At 42.2% G+C, this 1,410-nt stretch overlaps 1 protein-coding gene across 1 annotated transcript; it reads left to right on the top strand.

Moving 5' to 3' along the window:
• Positions 1 to 408: 408 nt before the first annotated feature.
• Positions 409 to 1,038, top strand: Pmar_PMAR024866 (30s ribosomal protein s12, putative; the record flags this gene model as incomplete). The annotated part of the gene is made up of 3 exons (XM_002777602.1): positions 409 to 606; positions 842 to 909; positions 953 to 1,038. Coding segments are annotated over 3 exons (352 nt in total), but the record flags the coding sequence as incomplete, so codon positions are not given.
• Between the last annotated feature and the right edge of the window lie 372 nt (positions 1,039 to 1,410).

Below are 1,410 nucleotides of genomic sequence, written 5' to 3'. Positions count from 1 at the left end.
AGATGTCAGCCATGTTTTTCACGGGAGTTTTTTTTCATATCACGGGTGAAACTCCCAGTATCGTTTACTCATTGACTCTGAGCTCGTATATTCGGTATGATTTTATATTTATATTTACTTCCCTTAGGAGAGTTCGTTCGTAGTGTCGAAGATTACGTATAAATTCGCGGTGATAACAGTTGCTGTTAGTTTTGTAAATGCTCAGCAGCCTTGTAAGGAAGCAGTCTTGGTCATCGCTCCTATGCTGTACGACTGCTAGAAGGACTTTCATTTCAGCATCGCAGACCCCCGGGTTTGGACGTGTAAGGGAGTTTCACCGTTTTACGTGATATTCGCGGTATGTAGTGATTTGGGAAATATGTTTTTCACTAGTGTTCTTCATATCACGGCTCGTGCAACTCCAATAAGAAGTGCTCGTTAAAGGTGGTGGATTTCAGTTACCTAATGGGTCACAGCTTCGCCCTTCGATGGGTTCACCGTTGATCTCGAATATTGGTTCATCGCTGTATACAGCGCCGACTACGATACCGTTTGGGACTAGAGGATATACCTTCAGGCTGAGGGGTCGACTCTTTTATAAGAGGGTCCCTAAGTTTGTCCCCAGTAGTACTTTTTGCTGGTCTCACGTGTGTGGTCGTGTATAATAGGGGCACGAACTGCATATATGTATATGGTCAACACCGTGTTGTGGTGATAATATGAAAATTCTGAGGGAAATTTTGGCAAATTCTCGATGCTTTTTGTAGACTTCTACCAGAACTTGGCGAAATTTCATCCTAATTTTCATACTGTCACTATTCCATGTAGTTGACTATATTCTCCAACATTGTACTGATCTCAGGAAGGAGTTGGAATGTCCGATCGAAATGGCTCGAGGGAAATCCTTTCAAAAAGGGCATTTGCGTGAAAGTCAGTCGAGCTTGACAAAATGCCAGTGAAAATGATGTTTTAGGTGACAGTTAAATCTCCGAGGAAACCACATTCTGGCCTGAGGAAAGTGGCAAGAGTTCGGCTCAGCAATAAAAGGGTGGTCTTAGCGTAAGCTCAGCTCGATCGTTGGTCCTCATGATGTATACACGCTCGATATGGAATTTAGCGGGGTTATTATAATGGAGCTTCACGGGCGGCCCTAGTGATATGAAAAACACTAGTGAAAAACATATTTCACGACTACTGCATATCACCTCAAATTTCGCGTTTTTGACCAAGTTTTACCTCACTTCACGTAAAACGGGTTATGGAACTTCATTATGGAGTAGTCCGTAGATATTTTACATACCGCTTCATGTCACGTAGCGTAAGCTTTGGTCAATTCTTAGCCCTCATGATATGAATCCTTTTAAAATGGTGTTTGCGGATTTATGGTATTAATTATCGTATTATATTCATTGGAGTCTCACTCGTGTCACG

Source organism: Perkinsus marinus, assembly GCF_000006405.1.
Source record: "Perkinsus marinus ATCC 50983 genomic scaffold scf_1104296951248, whole genome shotgun sequence".
Classification (NCBI taxonomy): domain Eukaryota; phylum Perkinsozoa; order Perkinsida; family Perkinsidae; genus Perkinsus; species Perkinsus marinus.
The sequence above is the reverse complement of the archived record's forward strand: the minus strand, read 5'-3'. Positions and strand labels throughout refer to the sequence as shown.